We start from the raw sequence: 17,206 nt of genomic DNA on the forward strand, positions 1-17,206 counted from the left end.
ATTAATTTTAAGTGACTTTTTTTTCTTAACATTAATTAGGAAATATCATTTGTACTTGTTAAGAATATACAATGTACTCAGAATTATAAAAACTTGTATTTCTGCTTTCTAAATCAGAAACATTATGGCATTATTCTACAAAAATACTGAATTGATATTCTTAATTATAATTAAAGGGTCTTATCAATGAGTTTAAAAATTATTCATGCAGAGGAAGAACTGTAAAGTGAGAAATTAATCATTTTTTCTTAGATGGCCCAAAGCATACGGAACTAAATAGTATGCTTATTAAGAACACCTTTCTCTAAGGATTATACACAATTAAACATGACCCTTAATATATCAGTATAACAATCAATAAATATATGCACCCATGTAATAAATGTATTAAAGAAAATTAAAATGAAAATAATTTACCTTTTAAATAATTGACTTACTCCATATATATTGTTGAGCAAATACTTACTGAAATCTTTACTTATATGCATATTTGAGGAAAGCATCATAAACCTGGATGCTTCCTTAAAAATCACCTGATCTATTGTACTCATTTTATAATGTGATAAATTCTTTCATGCATCTATTCACTCAGCATATATGTATCCAAAACATTTCATATAATAGACATTTCAGTACACTAAGGTATATGTAAAAAAGAATATCGAGTTACCTTGTACTATAAGAAATACAGTTTTTGATATACAGGGATAAGAGCACACAATCACAGTATATGTTTTAATCAGAAAAAATAAACAGTAGGTTGCACTCAGAAGGCAGAATTAGAGGTCATTTCACAAAGATTATGTTTAATCTGGATGTCTGCCAGTAAAAGACAAGGGGAGGGAAATTCTAGGAAAAGAGAAGTGTAGCATCTACATATCCCAGCTAGATGAAGTCTTTTCCTCCCTGACTTACTTTCTTCCTGTTGTTCATCCTCTTATCCCTTTACACTCTAAAGAAAAAGACTGCACAATACAGTGAAGTGAAAAAAGATGATCTTCCAAAGAATACCACTATTGTAATGTTGCTCAATTCCTCCCATCATTAAATTTCTTTGTAGTCATTTTAAAAGGCCCCATATTATAACATATTATAAATGTACCACAATTAATTTTAAAAATCCTCATTATTCAGTTTGTAAGTTATTTTTGCTACTGAAGTTATGTTATTTCCAATATCTTGGTATTATAAATAATACAGGTATGAACACCTTTGAATGACATTCTTCTAGTATTAGTTTTTTAATCATGTACTCCAAAATATTCAGAGAAGGGCTATTAGTGATTCACAGAATATAGATATCTTTAAAGCTCATGATGTATATTCTTTTCAACAAATAGTAATAGTCCCAGTAGCGATATTTTTATAGTGTCTTCTAGTTCTCTGTCTGAGCACTGCTCTGCTTCTTAAAAATAGAAGTGTCCTTCTCACTGCTGATTCAAGACCCTCACGTCTCTCTTGCCCTACCTCGTGATTATAGAAGCACAGACGAGGATGCCAAGTGCCGCAAGCCTGGGGCAGTATGGGATTTTGTGATGATCTGAGAAATCATTTTGCCTGTGTCTTTTTTTGGTTGTTATTTTGTTTCATCTCTCTTTCCTCCCATATAGTTTTAGTCATATAAATTGAGTAGCTCAGTAACTTAGGCGGCAGACATGGATCCATAATCCTTCGTTATTAATTGCAGATATATATATATATATCTTGGCTGGAATAACTACACTTTTAATCTGGCTCATTCTTTTAAATTCAGATCATTTCAGTTTTTTATGCTATCTTCTCTATTCTAAAGCCTAGCAAAGCAAAAGTAAATAAGTTATTGAATAATTCAACGTAATAAAGATACTGAAAATCTGTGTCATGAATTGTACTGGGGTCATTGAGGACAAAATTAAGTCCTTACTTTATGCCAACCCTTCTGTTAGAGTTAAAACTGAAAATATGGCCTTTGTATTTTGTTGCTTTGTCCTGCATGAATCATTAAAGTTATTAGACATCAAAGTTATTGCCTTGTTTGAGGAAACTCATGAATTTTACCCACATGCAATTCTGCCACAAATGTATATTTACACTGTACAAGCACTCTTCCACATCCTCATAAATTACTTCAGGATTTTCATTGCGTAGCATGGCTCATCCTTACATGGATACGGCTGTGTTACAAGGTAAAACAAGCCCTTGAAACCTGGTAAATATATAATCTTGATGAAGCACATCTAATGTAGGGAGTCTAATGTGCCATACATTTGCAAAATGTAACTTATATAGCAAATAGATTTATCTACTAATTTAATCAACAAAGATAGTTTATAATGAAACTTGAAATATCAAGAATACAGCAATCATACACTTACATGTATTATGTTGGCTCATTTAAATAAATTGGCAACAGTGTTCATGTCACTAAACGGCTTAGTAGCTAATGAGTAACATAAATGATATCATAGACTCCTAATAGACTAATCTTTCTAATTATTGAAAGTTAATTGGCAAGCATAACCTTTACATGGAAAAACACTGAGCAAAAACATAAAACATTAATAGAAATAGGAAATGTCCCTTTCTTATGTTATACCCCCAAAGTACAGATGAAGAATGGAATGTAGAAAAATAAAACCATTAATGCAATAGAATAAAATGTATGTATTTTTTAATCTGAATGCTAAATAGAGAAGATCTATGTTAGAAATTACATTATGGGAAAATAGTAAAAATAATTGCCTATTTAATGGTAAAGCTCATCACAAAATTTTAACATATAAGAAACAAACATTTAAAAATGTGTTACTTATACGATGTTTACAGATCATATTTGCTTAGTATTTAAAAAGTATTTCAAATCAATAAAAGATAAACCTAACAGGAAAATAGATCTAGCACAAAATAAATATACACAGACCAAAATGAAACATGCTGAATCTAACTAGTAATAAAAGAAATAAAAATTCAACAAGCACAAAAATTTATTTTAGTAAACAGAAAAAATTGAGCACATCATTAATCACCACCCTAACTGTAACTGTATTAAGAAAGATGACTGCTTATGAGTCTAAAACAACATATTCTTACAAAAGCTTTCATTATAAAAATTACCATTATATTCAAATGTTAAATTAGCTAGTCTTTGTTAGGAAGTGAAAAGGTTTGTGGATTTGCATGGATTTGCAAAGTTGAAAATCATTTCCCACTTAACTAATAACTATAATGGACTTAATTGCCGATTTTTAAATGCAAGAAATGAATGGAGTGAGATAGTTTATTTTGTTAGCATTTCATAATTCTATGCTTAAGTAGTTTATTTCTTTCTTAAAAATATGTAAGGAGTTTAATTTCAACTGCTTAAAATAAATCTCCCTTTTTTGTTAACTGGGGTTTCACCCAAATCCACTCATTAGTTTGAATAATGACAATGTCACTTTCTTGATTGGTGGAAGGGGGTAAACTGACATTTCCTGACTGCCTTTTCTAAGTGAGATATTATAGTAGTGCCTCATATACACTGTCTTACAGAGTCTCAACATTACTTGTTAAGATAAATGTTCTACTCACTTTACACATGAGAAAATTGAGGCTTAGAGAAATTTGATAATAAAAAGGCTTTTTACCAAGACGGTAAGTAAGCTTAGACCTTATCTCAGATCTGTATGAGTTCAAAGTTTGAATGTCTTTAATAAAGGACTGTGATATGTCAGACAATTTATCATTGCTTTTGAAATAAGCTGAAGTTTACTTAACACTATATATGAAAAGAAGATTGATGTAATAAAAGGATTGTGTAAATAAGATGTAAAAAATAGGAACATAAGCCTGGATCTTGCACTTCAACTTTGTGTAGCTTTAGGTAATATATTCCAAAGCTTTTGACTTTTGTTTCCATCTCTTATATGAAATGATATTATCAGATGACTAGATGACCTTTAAGGTTAAGGTGGTAATCAAAATATTTAAGATCAGTATGGCACAACAACAGACCAAACTAAACAGATGGCCGGCCATCCAATCAGAACTGAGACCACCTCTTATGAGCCAGTATCAAGTGCAAAATGTTTTCTATTGTGACTGGGTTCCAGTTAGTAACCAACTGAGATCTAGAAGGCTTTCTATTTGGAAACATTATAAACACTTATTTTGGCACATTATGTTTGTGAATATTATCAATTTAATTTGCATTTTTAAATCTGTACTTATGACATCTGTTATTATTTATTTGTTATATTGAATTGGTCTTTCAACTAAATTTCCTGAATAGCCATGTACTGAATATTATTTTCAGCAATGCTCATGTAAATTTAAAACAAAGTCAAAACCCACTAAACTAATAATTTTAGAAGTGTGTATAATCTTTAGTGTATAAATTTTTTTTAACACAAATATTTTGAAGAAGAAATTTAGGTACAATGCAAAATACTAGTCATGGCAGGGCAGTAGGAACCCCATTTTTTAAAAAATGATTGCATAAAACTTCCTGGAATGTATTTGTTACTGTTTACTTTTTATTTCCTCATTCTTGACCGAAAGAGCAGAGGACAACAAATAAAAATGTTAGATACCGCTTTTGGGAAGTCATCAGGAAGCTAATAAACTTTACAACATGTACTTTCATCCTAACCCTTTGAAAGAAAAGTGAAACCCCACAAAAATCATCTAACAAACAACATCATGGAAATAGTTGGAGTCCAAAACGTAAGGCATTAGGAAAGCAAGAAAATTTGTAATGCAAAATAATCCAAAGCTAAAATATATTGTTACTAAAAAGAATTAACAATGTGTTTTTTTACAGATATCAAAAACCTGTAAGTTAAGCAAGATCATATAGTTGAAAGAGCATTGCATTATGAATTATGTAGAAGGTTCTAATCCTAGAATTGACCTTGGAAATAGTCATTTAATTTCTTTGATCTGTTTTTCCTTGTCTATAAAATAAGAGTACTATAACAAAGCAACACAAACTGGTTTATTTAAATGTTATCATTGTAACTTGTAAACTTTGAGATCTTGAGCTACATGCTACATCTCTCTGAGGATAAATCGTCACTATATGATGTGGATATATTTCTAAGGAGAATAAAATGTAAAATAAAGATAAAGTGTCTAGTATGATGACTGACGTAGTAAATGTTCAACAATTATTACTATTAAAACAGAGGGTAGAAGTAAAGAATATTAATTTTATTAAATGATCTCTATGGTGTTATTCCAACAAAATACTCCCTGATAAAAGCTACATCTAGATTTATACAGAAACACTGACCAATTTGCCAGTAATTAAGAGAAACAGAATTTTCAGGTTTTTCTATGATTGACCAGATTCAGGAATTAAGACTACAAAAACAACTACTTGATTTGATAATTCTAAATTACAAATCAATCAATCAACCAATCCCTCAGTAATTGGGCATTTTGGCAACCTGTTTATTCAGAACCAAACCTAAGGGGACTGATTTAGTTACAACCATTCAAAAATCTACATAAGGTACACATGTTAAGGAACTCTAGCCCCAGCTGCTTACTCAATGGGATAATAAGGTGGACAAAGGGGGATTAGTGATGCTGAGATGGGATTACTTAATAAGACTAGATATTATTATTATTATTATTATTATTATTATTTTAAGATTTTATTTATTTATTTATTTGACAGAGATAGGAACAGCCAGCGAGAGAGGGAACACAAGCAGGGGGAGTGGGAGAGGAAGAAGCAGGCTCATAGTGGAGGAGCCTGATGTGGGGCTCGATCCCATAACGCCGGGATCTTGCCCTGAGCCGAAGGCAGACGCTTAACCGCTGTGCCACCCAGGCGCCCCAAGACTAGATATTAAAAAAGATAAAAAAGAGAAGAGCCTATCTCCATTCCATGGAGTGAACACCACTCCAAAATTTGGAGAGATGGATTCTTTTGGATTTATAAGAAATCAATATTTGGACATTCAGATCATTCATGGTTCTTCGATCATAGCTCCCAAAATGCTTGAAATTTCCTGAGGATAAGAGCAATGGGAGCATCTTTTGTCAAAATATTTGTTCTCTTGTCCTCAGTTCCTGATAGCACTTCAGAGTCATAAAAGTGAAATGGGTGTCTTGTTATTCATAACAAGGCCCTTTCCACCACAACTGGATTGATATTAGTGAGGTGACTTTTGAAAAGCAACCCTTTGGGGGGCTTGTTGCCAGGGGAACCAACCATGAATAAAGGGTTGGAACTTTTAGTCCCATTCCCTGATTTCTGAGGAGGGGCAAGGGATTGGAGTTTGAGTTCAACCAACAACGGTCAATGAATTAACCAATTATGTCTATGTAATGACCCCCTCTATAAAAACCGAAAGGAAGGAATTTGAGGAGCTTCTGAGTTGGTGAACACATGGAGATTTGGAAATAGTGGTGCCCTCAGAGAGAGCATGAAAACCCCATGCCCTTTCCCCATAGCTTGCCTCATGTACCTCCTCCATCTGGCTGTTCCTGAGTTCCATCCTTTTAAACAAACCAGAAATCTGGTAAGTAAAATGTTTCTCTGAGTTCTGTGAGCCGTTCTAGCAAGTTAATGGAACTTGAATAGGGAAATCTGCAATGTGGACTTGTGAGTAGCATCTGAAGTCCAAGGAGGGGGCCACTAGAACCTCCAATCTATAGCTGGTCAGTTAGAAACACAGGTGATGTAAGCTAAAGCTTGTGATTGGCTCCTGAAGGGAAGGGGGCAATCTTGTAGGACTGAACCCTTAAACTGTGGAACCCTTAACCTAGACAATAGTACTATCAGAATCAACTTGAATTGTAGGACTCCCAATTGGTGTCTCGAGTGTTGCTTGTTGGGGATGTGGGAAACCATCCACCAACACATACACACATTGAAACTGGGTCCAGGAACCCAATTAGATTCACACATTAGAACAAGAAATTTTACCTTGAAATAATGTAAAGCAGGGAAAGGTCAGTTTTTATCCTTTGCTTTACCACAGGGATGCTATAAGCACAGTTCTACTTTTTCAAGCCTCTTCCTATCTTCCTCTCTGTATTCTGGGGCCTCAGAGGATCCACTCTGATCCAAGACAACAAGATGGGGATGCTTTACGACAATCAACTTGTAAATGCCCCTGCCTTAAATTCTATCTTAAGGGAACAGACACACCATTAGCAAAAAGAGCCAAAACCTAATGTGTTAGAATTCACAGGGTCAATTGAGCATTTTTGCTGTGCCAGTTTAGCCAGTCCCTTAGAGCTTCCTGCCAGAAAGGTTCTAGAACTAGGGATACATTCAAAGGCCTTGGAGGTATTTCATAACGACTGCCATAGCCATCCGGCAACCCAACTTTCATCCTCCTGAGATTTGTTTCATTAAGCTTTTATTTCTTCTGATAACGGGTCCAAGTTTCTCTTCCTCATACCTGCCTTAAATTTACCAGACCTCTCCTTGGACACCAAAGTGGTATCAGGAAAGTCACTGAGTCATCATATCTGAAATTGCTTCAACTGAAACCTCTAGAGTGTTCTCGGTTTTTAGAGTTGATTATCATTGTGATAATGATGCTAGAAAAGATGCATCAATGAATGTCTTGATATTGGTATAATGTAGTGGGAAGATATTTTTGTTTCCAAGAACTTCTTTTGATAAATTTTTAAAGGCAGAGACAAGGCAACAGATTTTGGCCTCATTTAGTTTATCCTGAAATTTTGCATCACTTTGGAATTTAAGAGGAGAGTTGGAGGATCCTAAAATACGGTATTGATCTAAGGACCATCTGCTAACAATTTTGAGTCACAGAGAGGAATATCATAATTTTAGGATACAATGGGTTTGACCACTGCATTCATGACCTACATTTATATTTGCATAAGGATTTTTGAAGGCTTAAGTAGTCTTATTCCACAAGAGTATATCAATCCAACATTTTCAAAATAAATGAGCACAATAAAGCATTAATTATTCATGTTATGTTATAGAATATATGTTTTAACTGTGGAAGAATCACAATAAGTTATGATGATGTATCGTAGTATAACATAAGAATGGATCATAATATGCTTGGCTGATAATTAATGGTTCTTTAGAAAGACCAAAAAAAAATTATCCAGTTTGGCAGAAATTTTCCAGGCTAGTTGATTAATTTAAGGAAAATAACTGTAATTATTTCAATGGCATGTTTCCCATTGGTATTGAGTGATGACCACTTGCAAAATAGTTTTAAATAAAAAGCTCAGAGTGTTCCAGTGATGTTTTAAGTAGTATTTGTGAAACAACCATATTCCAATGATTGTTTCATACCATAGCACAAAATATATCTCTCAATGAATCATGTGCCATAATGTATCTGATTTAAAATATTCTAAGCAAATTAGAATAAATTATTTTTGATATAATATTAAAAACTCTTTGTCTTGTTTGGGTATTTTAAAATATACTTACGGGTTGTCCAATAGCAGTACTATGGGATTAAGTTCTTTCTTTGGTCTATAATATGCCCTGAGAGGAACAATAAAATTATACAATCCATTTCCAGCTGTTTCAGCTGCAACTATAATTAGCTTATTTTTGAATCCATAGGCTTTTGCGTCCTCATAGTAGTTATGCTGGCAACTCTAGAGAAGAAAAATTATACAAAGAAATGCCATTTTTACACTCCACTAAAATTTGCTGAAAAAATTTAGGATATATGGAAAAGTAAAATTAATCTAACCTAGCAAATCCTTTATTTTATAACAAATTTGAAAATAGTTAGTTACATTTTTCTATGCCCAGTTCTCCAGCCTGCCTCAGGAAATGAAGGTGTATGTGGACAAGACAAATGAATTGCAAGCGTGTAGCTTAATACGAGGGAAGGAAAAAGTCAGAAATATCTGTGTGCACGTGTTCTACTGTAAGCTGAAACATATTGCTAGATGACATCTGGGTATGTATATTTAAAAATTACCATAATGTATAGGTATATCAAAGCATCATGTTATATATTTTAAATATATACAATTTTTATTTGTCAATCATACCCCAAGAAAGCTGGAAAAATCTACCTCTCACTTTCATTTCCAGAAATATAATAATATTATAATTAAACGAGCTTGGAACATTCCAAGTACTGAACATCTAAAGGGATGGATACTGAGGAAGACCTTCTTTGTTGTTAAAAAACAAAAAAGAAAACCCTTGATTGTCTAAACGTATACCTGTGCTGGCAAGATAATAATAGAAATACACAAAAGTAAAATACCAATACTACTAATAACAACAAAACAGTAACAATACATTATCAAAACTCATTGTTATCCTGAGGGTATTTTGCTATTTTCTAGAGAGCTAGTACTTACTGGACTTAGCATTATTAAACCAAGATTCTTTTAAAGTAAATTATCTGCATGGAGAACCACTTTAGTGTTTGGCTTTCTATCTTTCTATGTCTCTACATGGGTTTCTTTTTATTTGGGTTGAGATTAGTTGATCCTCTGTGGATTCATCACCAATTCTGGATTATTCTCTACTTTTATTCTTTAATAAAAAATTACAAAATGCTGTTGGGAACAAGGCACCATGAGTCAGCAGAAACAATAAACAATAGAATTAGACTCACAAAGACTACAAATTTTGTTGTTATTAGATTCGGAACAGAAAAATGAACGTGTTTACTATGTTTAAAGAAATAAAAGAGAACATTTAAAGTAAGACCAAAGAACAATAGGCTACTTAAAATATTCAGGTAGATGTTAAAAGAAATACATATATTACCTTTTAGAACTAAAAAGTATAACAATTAAAAATAAAAACTAAAACAATGGGTTAGATTGCACATTTGATTCATGTGAAGGGGTCAACTGCAGGGCAGAGTTGACATAATTACTCAGAATGTGAGAAGAAAAGAGATATGAAGTAGTATGGAAAAATTAAGACACTTGAAAGATAGTATGACAATGTTTAACAAATATTTAAACAGAATACCTGAAAATGAGATGAGAGTATCAGAAAGAAGCCCTATTCAAGCATATATTAACTAAGGATTTTCTATAATTAATGAAATACTCAAATCCTCAGGTTCTGGAACTCCAGTGAATCCTAATTCAAATAAATAAATAAAAATCCAGTTTTATACGCATGATAATAAAAGTGCAAAACAACCAATCAGATCTTAAAAAGAGCCAGACAAAAAAGAGAGATCACCCACAGAGAATACACACTAGAATGATGGCCAACTGTTCATTAACATGGAACCCATAAAGCAGTAAATAAAATTCTAATGTGCTGAAAGAAAAAGAAAACCACTTGGAATTGGACACCCAGCAAAACTGTCTTTCAAGAACAAGGACATTTCTAGGGAAACTGAAATTGACAGAATTTAACACAGGACTTTAGTAAGAGAATTTCGAAAGCTGTAATCAGGAGGAAAATGAATCCAGAAGGCTTAAGACATAAAAAAGAATGAAGAAAAGGGGAAATGATTTTTTATAAAGGGGACAATAAGTGTGGAAGTATGATTGGAGATTTACTAATATAAGTAGGATCTGCAACCACATGAAGGAATGAATAAGGTCACTCACAAAGAGGTCATGGAAGGAGAAGAGTGACAAGTGATGTTGAGATTATTAAGAACTTCAATATTTATGAGATAAAATGAGGAAAAGAATTAATTTAGGAGATTCAGAAGTAGCTCAATTAGAAGAAAAAAAAGGAGAAAACAGGGAATTTAGTGTTACAAGCCTTGATCAGGAACCAGCTTGTTGATAACTTGTAGAATGAACTGGGCATTTCCAACTCACACACTTCACAGATGAAGTAGGATTGACTGCACTATCCCATATCCTGATTGCAAAGTAGGCATTCATTTACATAACGGACCACCACCTCCAGCCAGCCTAATGCCAAATAAATAAAGGATAATACCAGATGTCATCAGCCAGTCAACAGCATTCAGAAATTTTGCCTTCTTAATATGGTAAAAAGATAGTTCAGAGTCTTTGGCTTTAAAAGACCCTCTATTGTTTCTTTGACAATCCTTATCTCTGAAAGTTTAGCTTTTCAATTGTATGGGGTTCCCTGCTTGGAGATAAATTATTTCCACTCTTAGATATCCCAGTACGTTTTTTTTCTTTTTTTTCTTTTTTTTTTAAAGAGACATTTCAGCAGATTTTTTTTAAGATTTTTTATTTATTTATTTGACAGAGATAGAGACAGCCAGCGAGAGAGGGAACACAAGCAGAGGGAGTGGGAGAGGAAGAAGCAGGCTCCCAGCGGAGGAGCCTGATGTGGGGCTCGATCCCATAACGCCCGGATCACGCCCTGAGCCGAAGGCAGACTCTCAACCGCTGTGCCACCCAGGCGCCCCTTTTTCTCTTGAACTATGTGTTAAAAAGTAAAATGCGGGGACACCTGGGTCGCTCATTCAGTTAAGTGGCTGCCTTTGGCTTCAGGTCATGATCCCAGGGTCCCCGGATTGAGTCCCCTATTTGGCTCCTTGCTCAGCAGGGAGGATGCTTCTCCCTCTGCCCTTCCCTCTACTCCTGCTCTCTCTCTCTGTCTCCCCCATAAATTAAAAAAAAAAAAAAATGCTACCAGAAGTGAATCCAGGTTTTGTGGCGCCTAAAACTTATGTTACTTGGGGAATCCTCTTTAAGGAAAATAACACAAATATTATAAATTTTAAAAATTAATCACAGGTTCTTAGAAGGGGCCAATCCAGGTTCTGAAGCTTAAGATTTATTAATATTATCAAAAATACACAGCTAGTCAGCAGGTATCAAATACTGCAGACAGTAACTTAAAACAAGGTCCAAAAAAAAAAAAAAAAGGCATTGAGAATTGGAACTGTCCATCTTAATGGACACAGAGGAATATTTGGGAGCAATGGCAAAGATTTTCTAATGTTCCACTACTCTTCCTCAAGAGTGACAGTAACAGCCAAGCTTCATGATGCTTATTTTATAAAAAAGTAATAGTAGCAAGAATACTAACAGAATGTATTAGGTGCTTACTCATTTATTAACTTCCTGGCATTTTGCTTGAGCTAATTTATAGAACTCTCATGATAACCTGATGAGGCTCATATTAAAATTACAACCATTTTACAAATATGGAAACTGAAATGTAATAGCAAGTTATTTGCCCAAATTGCAAAGCCTGTAAGCAGAGAGCTGGGATTTTAACTCTCATTAACGCCAAAATTTAGAGGAAAAGAATAAATTCCTGGTTAGAATTAGCAGCACATTTTATTTCTGGGAGGGTTTGGGAATCTCCTTTTTATCTGCTTTCTTATTCATCAAGAGAACAAGCTCTTATACAGGTCACGCCTAATGGCACTCTTGGGAAAGAGATTCAAAAATGCTTGCATTCTTGTAATCTCTCTGTTTTGCATGGCTTCTTTAGAACATCCAAGCAAGGGTGCCTGTGTGGCTCAGTTGGTTAAGCGTCTGCCTTACGCTCAGGTAATGATCCCAGGGTCCTGGGTCCCAAGTCCCACTGAGCAGGGAGCTTGCTTCTCCCTCTGCACCTCCTCCCACTTGTGGGTGCTCTTTCTCTCTCTCTCTCTCAAAAATAAATAAATAAAATTAAAAAAAAAATAGTACATCCAAGCAAGAATCAAGACCTACAATAAAATCTTCAGGAAAAGAAATAACAACCGCAACACTAATACTAGCTTTCAGTCTAGTCAATAATGAATCTTTGTGGCTAACACAGAGGCAAGCTAATTTCACCATGCCAAGCAATTCCACATTAAGTTTTGAGGCAAAAATGCCTGGCAAAATAAATAGTGCGCATTTTGCCAAGTAATTTTGACAGACTCTGGGTGTTAAGAGTTCATAGGTTTGAGATTCTGGCACCTTTGTTTTCCTCTTTAAAAATACAACTGACTGACTCATCGGGTACTTTAGTAGAAGGGTAAAGCATTTGGGTAATCTTTAGTACAGTTAAGAAAGTACAATTCACCATTTTATGTATTGCATTTACATTTGAAAAGATAATGCTCTTTAAACATATTTTAGTCAACAGACTATACAAAATTATTTAAATATATGTAGTTACAAAATGCCATAATTTCAGTTTTGGAGAAAATAGCAACAATTGCTTACCTTGTCTAGTCTTAAGCAGCAAAATGGCACTTTTTCATGAAGGAGATGACAAAAAGTGGGTGAACTTCCTATATATGGAGAGTAAGGTGGGTAGCCTTTAGCATATCTGTAAAACAATATGAAATATTTGAACTGCCTTGAGTAAAACAAAGTTGGACAATTAAGTTATAGCCATGTGTCTCTATTTTGATAAAGTTAGGGATAACTCTTTATGTTGCAATTACACTTTGATAAAGAAATAGTTAAGAATAGGGTTAAGCAAACTAGGACCCATGGACCAAATCTGGCCTATCAGCTGGTTTTGTGAATTAAAGGTGTTTGTTTTGTTTTTAATTTTAAATGTTTTGGGAAAATATTTTTTAAGTAAATTGTTGGGGAAAAAAAGAACATTTCATGTCACATAAAATTACATGAAATTTGGGGCACCTGGGTGGCTCAGTAGGTTAAGCATCTGCCTTCGGCTCAGGTCATGATCCTGGGGTGTTGGGATTGAGCCCCGCAGTGGGCTCCCTGCTCAGTGGGGAAGCCTACTTCTCCCTCTCCCTCTATGCTCTCTCTCTCAAGTGAATACATTTTAAAAAATTACATGAAATTAAAATGAAAACATCCATAAGAAAAGTTTTCTTAGAACACAACCATGCTCATTCATTTTATGTATTGTCTGTGGGTGTTTCAAAAATAGTTGGATAGGTGTAGCAAAGATTATATGTTCCGTAAAGTCTAAAATATTTATTAGTTGGTTTCTTCCAGAAAAAGTTTGCCATTCCTTGTTTCAAAAGATTTAGATAGATTTTTTAAATAACAATATTAATTTTTATAAAACACATTTAAAGCAAAATGACTTATTATGATTTACTCCATTAATATTCATTAGTCATGAATGCATAACCACAAAGGAGTAAACAGTTGAGCTAATTATTCAAACACCCATCAAAAACAGAATATTATTGGAATCATGCCTAAAATATTATCAAAGATAAGCATTTGCTGACTTTATGAAAGTGGCCACCTGCATGCACATCACAGCTATATTAATTTTCAGAATAAAACTATCAAAAAGTAGCAGCATAAATGAATATTAAGAAATAAAGCAAAATTTAGTAGAGGCAAAATGCCTTTATCTAATATGAAAACTGTTTTCTCGGTAAAAATTTACCTTCTAAACCAAGAAATTTCAAAGCTAGTTAAACTGTTTTCCAGATGCTATTAGCGAGGAGGGTAAAATGGTGCACATTTAGCAAATGTAGAAGTTGATAATCTCCACTATTATCTCAACATCTTTTTCAGTTTGCTTAAAAAAAAAATCCACCTCTCAATCTTCTCAGAAGGACATGTAAAGAAAAAATTTCAATCACACCACACAACATCATTTCTAGAAATATACTGGCAGTCAAACCTCTCCTTGTTCCCATCAAATATTTCATAAATATATTTGAGTACTATTGATTTCTTGGACAGTGGATTGTGTTCTGTGGGAACATCAAAATTCCTTGTAACAATTTTTTTTAAGTGCGAAGGATTAAAAGAAGGGTTTTTAAAGTTTTAATTGTATTTCAGTTCATTTTAGTTTAATTCAACATTAACTGAACATCTATTTTATGAAAGATATTTGGAGAAGTATTTAAATGGTGTTACCACTGCCACTACTACTACTACTACTACTACTACTACACTTCCTAGTAATTATTACTCGTTGAATGCTTACTCAGCACAAAGCAGTTTCCTAAGCACTTCTCCATTTTCTCAATGTCCATCTGAACATTATGAGGCAGTAATTATACTCATTTTACAGACATAGACACTGGTTCATATTGTTTAATCAGTCACTTGCACATAACCAGTACAGGGTGAAACTGACATGGGAAACAAACTCTTTCAGACTCCATTGTCAATGATGAGGGAATAGAAGGCTGGCTGAAGACAAAGCAGAAGCTGACACCCTGCAACCCCCGCCCCCGCCCCATGTATGCAACATTCCTTGGCACTCCTGGCTGCCCTAAAACTAAGGAAAGGACCTGCAGCTCATTGATAGGGACACAGTGATAGTGTAAACAGCCTTGGCTTGACAATAGTGGGGCCTCCAATATCCTGTGAGTCTTCTTTGACATATGAAAGTACTGCAGCCCGGGGCGCCTGGGTGGCTCAGTCGTTAAGTGGCTGCCTTCGGCTCAGGGCGCGATCCTGGCATTATAGGATCGAGCCCCACGTCAGGCTCCTCTGCTATGAGCCTGCTTCTTCCTCTCCCACTCCCCCTGCTTGTGTTCCCTCTCTCGCTGGCTGTCTCTATCTCTGTCAAATAAATAAATAAAAGCTTTAAAAAAAAGAAAAAGAAAGTACTGCAGCTCACTGATAAGGACACAGTGATAGTGTGGACAGCCTTGGCTTGACAGTGGTTGGGCCTCCAGCGTCCTGTGAGTCTTCTTTGACATATGAAAGTGCTTTCTCAGCCTCCTTTTTTCTCACCTCCCCCAACGCCATGGTATATAATCAGCCACCTCTCACAACCCGGGGCAGCAGCTCTTTCTGCCCACGGGTCCTGTCCCCGTGCTTTAATAAACCACCAATTTTGCACCAAAGATGCCTCAAGAATTCTTTCTTGGTCGTTGGCTCCAGACTCCACCCCACTGAACCTCACCTAGATTCTACGACTTCATCAGTCAAGACTGCTAACCACTGTGCTTTCTTCAAAAAATAGCAATATAGTATGTGACTAGGACATGTAAACAAACCCTCCTGAAGATTAAAATGTGATTAAAAGCATGTACACTGGCACTATGTATTATGGAAGCATAGTAAAGAGAACTAGTACTTCATGTATTCAATCATTCAAAATATTATTGATGCATAACATATGAAAAATAGCTCTGAATGCTAAGATAAGGAAGGGAAGCTTAATGGAGGAAACTTGCACTATATGTCATTGAATAATTGACCAAACTTCAGTATGGACATGGAAGGAAATAAATTAAAAGTAGAAAGTATAATGAATAAAAACACACAATCATGAAAATGCATCCTATATCATGAAAATACTGGTTTATGTATTTTCTTCTTTAAGAATAAAAGATAATTTAGAGAAAACTGATCCTGGAAATCTATGTTGAAGCCAGAAATCTTAAAATACTTTATAAGTAATGAAGATACTGGCTAACAGGAAGGGTGTTTTGGTAGAAGTATGTGGAATTGATCCTAGGATATAAAATGTAAGGACATTAGTGTCCCATAGTAACACAAATCCCAGTAAATCTTACAACTGTTCTAGAATATCTAAACATACTCTAAGTTTGAGGAAATTTCTTCATCTGGTGTAGTTTCATCTTCTGATTGATCACTTAGAAGATCACATGTTTGAATTGATGATGTATCTGCAACCTCTAAAACGGGAGCAATGCTAGGTCTTCTGATTTCTTTGCTTCCCTCTGTAGGAAGAGACAGGGTGGGGCCACTTGTTGATCTACAGCTTGTGTCTTGCAAGTCTATAGCCACAGTACCTGCAACAAGGAAACATAAAATTCCATCAAAGTATTTGCCACTTAGATGATAATCAACCATTTAATGATCAAAATGAAATACAACCAGTATAACTGGGAAATATATTATTGTTTACCCTTTAATCTTAAAGGTTATTTCTTTCCCATGTGGACATTTTTGCCTACACAGATTTTAAAAATTCTGCATTTGTGCAAAGTGTATTTGCTGAGTCTAGCTCTATCGCACAAAACATAAGATTTGTGAAACCCCGAAATACCTAGGAATTTAAAGTGAAAAAAATTACCTTGTTTCAATTTACGTTTATTTAAAATTAACAAATGAAATTTTGGCCTTTTCAATAGAGTGGATTTCTTATTATATCTTTTCCCCCCATTTTGTTATTATTCTCTTGCTGATTTGTAACCACTTTTTTTATATTAGAACCATTAATATTTTATATTGATTCAACAAATATCTATTGAGTACCTAGTCCACGGCAAACACTATCCTAGGCAGTTGGGATATGCAGGGAATAAGATAATGCTTCTACACATAAGGATTTATCTTTAAAATAACCAAGTAGACAAGTAAATGAAAATGTCATTTTAGATAATGATAAATACCATGCAGAAAATAAAACAAAATGATGTGATAAAGAACAGTGGGGGTTGGGAACAGGAGGAAGAATTAATTT

At 34.3% G+C, this 17,206-nt stretch overlaps 1 protein-coding gene across 3 annotated transcripts in view; it reads right to left on the minus strand.

Moving 5' to 3' along the window:
- The window catches only part of KCNT2 (potassium sodium-activated channel subfamily T member 2), a 344,368-nt gene that overhangs the window by 78,653 nt on the left and 248,509 nt on the right, over positions 1–17,206 (minus strand). For all 3 annotated transcript variants that reach the window (XM_008710517.1, XM_008710516.1, XM_008710515.1), the window contains 3 exons: positions 16,319–16,532; positions 13,042–13,147; positions 8,399–8,571 (listed from right to left, as the gene is read on the minus strand). In XM_008710517.1, coding sequence (XP_008708739.1) covers positions 8,399–8,571; positions 13,042–13,147; positions 16,319–16,532 — 493 coding nt within the window. The remainder of the gene's footprint in view (positions 1–8,398; positions 8,572–13,041; positions 13,148–16,318; positions 16,533–17,206) is intronic.

Source organism: Ursus maritimus, unplaced genomic scaffold (assembly GCF_017311325.1).
Source record: "Ursus maritimus isolate PB19 unplaced genomic scaffold, ASM1731132v1 scaffold_2, whole genome shotgun sequence".
In the NCBI taxonomy this organism is placed as follows: domain Eukaryota; kingdom Metazoa; phylum Chordata; class Mammalia; order Carnivora; family Ursidae; genus Ursus; species Ursus maritimus.